This window comes from Gossypium hirsutum, chromosome D07 (assembly GCF_007990345.1).
Source record: "Gossypium hirsutum isolate 1008001.06 chromosome D07, Gossypium_hirsutum_v2.1, whole genome shotgun sequence".
NCBI classification, from domain to species: domain Eukaryota; kingdom Viridiplantae; phylum Streptophyta; class Magnoliopsida; order Malvales; family Malvaceae; genus Gossypium; species Gossypium hirsutum.
Window position 1 is genome coordinate 15,573,162 of NC_053443.1, and position 5,208 is coordinate 15,578,369.

Here is a 5,208-nt window from a genome sequence, read left to right on the forward strand (position 1 = left end):
CAGATGTTATCACTGGTACATTTTCTATCTTTGATACTGATGTTACTGCTTTGATTGACCCAGGGTCAACACATTCATATATATATGCACGACTTTATTACGAGTCGACTTTATATCAAAATGGTTATTATGAATTCCAAATTGGCATTGTGGTTTGATTCAATCCATAACTTGTTAATTGCATATATGTATATATGTTCATGGCATAAAGAGGTTGAAATGGTTAAAATTGTCATATGTTTGAATGTGAAATAATGATTTGTGTAATGTATAGTTATAATTGATGAAAATGGATAAACTTTAGCATATGAAAATGTTAGAATGCTAAATTGGTTGAATTAGAATAAATGTTAAATTATTTGAGTGATTTGATTAGGTACCATTTGGACCATTTCAAAATAAATGGTCACGTCGCGACATCGGGTCCTTAATGTCGACGTCATAACGAGATTAAGTCAGTGAGTTGTGTCGCGACGAGGAACCCCCGAAGTTTCAACGTCAACTTGGTAGTTTTGCAAAATTTACAAATTGGTCATTATTTGACCTCGAGTCATTTAAAGAGCTTTCGTAATCTTGTACGGGACTCGAAAATGAATGTATATCATATTATGAGTGAGTATTATCATATTGTGCATAAGGTAGATACAAAAATCAGCAACATGTTTAACATGCAATTCATAAATCAATATCGGTTTGCATATTCAACATTCAAAGCATGTCATACTGTACATTCAATCAACCTATATCATACATACAATCAATCCACACATACATATCCAATTAACAAACATTAGGACTTTTAACATACAACCATGTCTTTTTAATACTTACTCGGCTCAACACTCCCTTAACATCACTAGGCCAGGCATATCCCAAAAACCAACAAATAACATGTTGTATTAATCAATTATATTAACTAAATACCTCTAAACACACAAAAAAATGACCCACACTTGATTATGTAGAGGATGGGCTAGGGGCAGCAAATAAGGGTTGCCGAATGTTGAGGGATTCAACCACAGGTCGCCAAAGGGATGTTGAGAAGTGCTGCTATTGCTGTTGGCTGGTGGCACATAGGAGCGACAGATTGTGATGACTGTTGGTTGCATGTGACAAGATGTTATGGCTATCGATTGCGTGCAACAAGATGCAATGGTTGCTGCTGCTGTGCAACGTTTGGACGTACGGTTGGTGCGGTGGTGGTTTAGTGGTAAATGTTAAAAGTGGGGGTGCAAAAGATGAAAAATAATGGCTTAAAAAAAAGAAATCAAAAGGGAGAAGGAAGAAGGAAGAAATGATAGAGAAGTTACAACAACCAAAAGAAAAACGAATGTGAGAAAAAAAAACAAAGTAGAGAATGTAGGGGAGAGGACGGCAACAAGGGAGAGATTTTAGGGATAATTCTCAAGATTTTTTTAAAAATAAAAAATCTATTTAGTTAATCAAATCTTATCATATCTGATCAGTTGTTATCCTATCAGGCTACTAAGAGTTTAAATTTGACCAACATTCTAATGGCTTGGGTGGCACAAGATAAATAGAGCAAAAATGTAATCGATTTTTGGCACAATAGGATTCGAACTTGGGACCTAAGGGTAAGCTAAATCTTTACCATTGAACTAGACTTGTCCACCGGCTGGGCCACCTGATCCAATCCGAAAGCCCTCCCAAAATATGAAAGGGCTTAGGAAAAAATATAAGCCCAAACAATAAGCTTGGATTTAAGAATGAGGCCCATTTAAAAAATGGGTCGAATTTTGAGCAAGGATTTTTCAACCCAGACCCAGCCCGACTTGATTTTATTAGCCTAAAATTTTTATCCTTGTTTCCAAGAGACCTAATCTCGCATATTCCCTATTTCCTTTCCAATCCCTATTTCCCCTTCCTTAATCCTTAATCCCTAAAATTTTTCTTACTTCTTGGTTTTTCGCCACTATCACCACTGTTACTTCTCTGCCTTTTGCTGCTTTTTGCTTATTGCTTCTTGTTTCTTCGCCATTGTCCCCACTGCTGCTTCCCTGCCTTCTACTGGTTTTCGCTTCTTGCTTATTCACCAGTCGCCACTACTGCTTTTCACTTCTCTACCTTTTGCAAATTTTGCAACCTCAGTTCCCCCACCCACCCATTCACTTATTCATAAAGACGACACCCCACCCTGCTTAGAGACCTCTAGCGTCGCTGCTTGTTTGTCTCCCGCTTCCTCTATCAACTTCTCCGCTCCAACATTCAGCCTTCAATCATCGCTGTTGTTGTCGCACATTGTGTTTCCATTGGTATCACAACTATATATATTGCAACAACATAGCCCAAAACATTGATTCATTATGTGTTTTTTTTTTTTCATTGTGTTAGAATATTTCACTTAAATCACTAGTAATTGTTTGATTAGTTACTAGTTCCAATCGACTATTGAATTGATTCATGTACTAAACAACCTTAGTGAGGATCTGATCGACTATCTAGTTTGCTAGATTTGAGGTTTTAAATTCATATATATTAATTAGTAGTTAAAATCACAACCAGTTCAAATATTAGTTATTTTTGCATTTATAGACGGTGTAGATAATGGCTAATCAAATCTTTTGGAGTGTTTTATTCAATTTTGACTTTACTAGAATTTACAATATTTCAATAGCAAAACTTCATAACTTGGTGTGTTTTGTGAGGAAAAAATTAAGTTGTATGCATCAGGATTTTAAAATCCTATAAACTTCTAGTGGTTTTACAAATTATTTTTTATAATTGTGATGCTATTGCTATCATTTAATAATATTATCATTAAAAAGAAAGGAAAAAGAAAATTTGTTGCCAACTTGGCAGGTTCAACATTTGATACCTAGAATCCTGTCTTCTTTACAGATTTTATCAATGTATTTTTCCTTAACTGCTTGCTAAGTCTTGGTTACTTGAGAGAATAGGTTCACATTTTAGCATTTCCTTGACGTATATGCATGTGAGCTCATTTTAGCCTAATTACCCATTTTAGATAATTGTCTTATCCCTTTTGTTAGAAAGCTGATAAATCTCATATGACATTTGCATCTTTTTATTTGGTTTTATTGACTTAGATGCTTGTATTGATATGCATCCATTATGTCTGGTTGTTTCTAATATATAAATAATTAATTGAAGCATTTATAGGTCAACTCTCTATGCCTTGAAATTAATGCAAATATACTTTTGTTTCTTTCCTTGTACTTCATGCCACGAAGTACTCCACTTGAGATTATGATGCTATCTTTTTATAGTAAGATGAATTATTATTTGGTTGATGGTGTTTATATAATTTTAAAATACTAAAATTTTGTTTGGCTTATAATAGAAACATGAGAAATAAAATAAAAAAGGTTACATTTATATAATTTCGAATCATGATATTAAAATTATTTTTTTTTTGTATTTATACGAGTTTAAATTAAGGATAATTAATTTAAAAATTTTAGTTTTGAAATTTGATATCATGAAAGGCTTAATTGACTTGATTATCACAAAGGTTGGGGAATTAAAAGCATAAATTTTTCCTGCATCTTTCTCTATGGTTTTTTAACTGTTAATTGTATATTGGAAAGGGATAGGGATAAGATTGGCATTCTTCTCATTATATAATATTCATATTTATTACACATATGGACTTGTCTGTTTATTTCTTACACATAAATTTGCTTCTTTACAGCAATCACCCAACAGGGAAAATACCCATCTCTTCTAACCTTCACATCTCCTCTCCCTTCAAATCCCCCCCAAAAAAAAAAACCATTTTGTTCCCAGTTTTCAATATATCATCATCTTTAACATTTCTTGTTCATTATGCTACAATGAGAGACATTGTTTCTTGTTTCAGTGAAAACGCAGTAAACGTTTCTCATTCTTCATGTTCTTCAAGCCATTCAAGCAATGATGCTTGTATAATCTCCCCTACATTACTAGTGCCTTCACTCCAGAACCAAGTCTCTGCTATTTACAAAGTCATTCTTTCTACTAAGAAGCCACTATTGGTTCGGGTCACATGGTGCAAGAACCAAACCGGTCAGGGCCTTATCTTAAACTTTGGTGACGACGATGAAGATGACCCGTCAACCTGCTTTAAACTCAACACCAATTTGAGGTTTTTCAGGAAGAAGAAAGGTAACAAAGTGATCGAAGCTAACCATTCAAAGATTGAAGTATTTTGGGATCTTTCCTCCGTTAAATATGATGCAGGACCCGAACCGGTTAACGGGTTCTATGTGTTAGTCATGGTTGACTCAGAGATAAGCCTTGTTTTAGGCGACATTGATGAAGAAACCGTCACCAGAAAGTTCAAAAAGACGACCCCAGTTGCTAAAGTCTCCCTCATTTCCCGACAAGAACATTGTTCAGGCAATACCCTCTACTCCACCAAGGCTCAATTCTCTGATACGGGCATTGTTCATGATGTTTTGATAAGATTTGGTGGGGAAAATGAAGGCCTAAAGCACCCTGTTTTATCAGTTTACATCGATAAGAAGACAGTGATTCGTGTGAAGAGGTTGCAATGGAATTTTAGAGGAAACCAGACCATATTTGTTGATGGGTTATCAGTTGATCTGATGTGGGATGTTCATGATTGGTTCTTCAAACCTGTCACGGGTTCTGCAATTTTCATGTTTAGGACAAGAAGTGGATTCGATAGCCGACTTTGGTTGGAGGAGAAGTTGTTGCAGAAAGATCAAGATAGACATGGATTCTCATTGTTGATTTATGCCTGTAAGAACACATAAAAAGAAGCACACTTTGTTCCATGTTTTTGTTTGATTTTTTTCTTCTTTTTGAAAAATCAGAACTTAGCTTTAAGTGTTATTCTAGGCATGTAGTAAGCATAGTTTAATCGATTTATACAATCAATCTAATAGCAAACAAATATGAAGATAAACATGGTTTTATTCCATCAAGCATTAAATAAAGTTTGAACGAGCTTTAAGCATGGTTGGACTTGGCATTAGCCAGTCTTCAGCAATGACAATGGTTCCCTTGTCCCTCTACAGTTTAATATTTGGTCCACAAGTTGAAAATCTCGAGTTGCTTCGTCGAACCAATGATAATAAACATGATTCAATTAAAAGAGCGTCAGAATGGCTCCACCTCCTTTCTTTTTACATGTGAAATTTTAATGAGGACAACTAAGAAAATCCGTTTATGACACAGATTTGTAATCTGCAGGCATCTTAAACAGAATTCTAAATTTTTATG

The 5,208-nt window shown here is 34.7% G+C and overlaps 1 protein-coding gene across 1 annotated transcript; it reads left to right on the forward strand.

Moving 5' to 3' along the window:
* Positions 1–1,832: 1,832 nt before the first annotated feature.
* Positions 1,833–4,825, forward strand: LOC107961785 (uncharacterized). The gene is made up of 2 exons (XM_016897917.2): positions 1,833–2,273; positions 3,674–4,825. Exon 2 carries the CDS (start codon positions 3,816–3,818, stop codon positions 4,737–4,739), a length of 924 nt encoding a protein of 307 aa, XP_016753406.2. The 5' UTR covers positions 1,833–2,273; positions 3,674–3,815; the 3' UTR covers positions 4,740–4,825.
* The last annotated feature ends 383 nt before the right edge of the window (positions 4,826–5,208 follow it).

Coding starts and splice junctions, on each gene's coding strand:
- LOC107961785 (XM_016897917.2), top strand. CDS start 3,816: ATGAGAGACATTGTTTCTTGTTTCAGTGAAAACGCAGTAAACGTTTCT.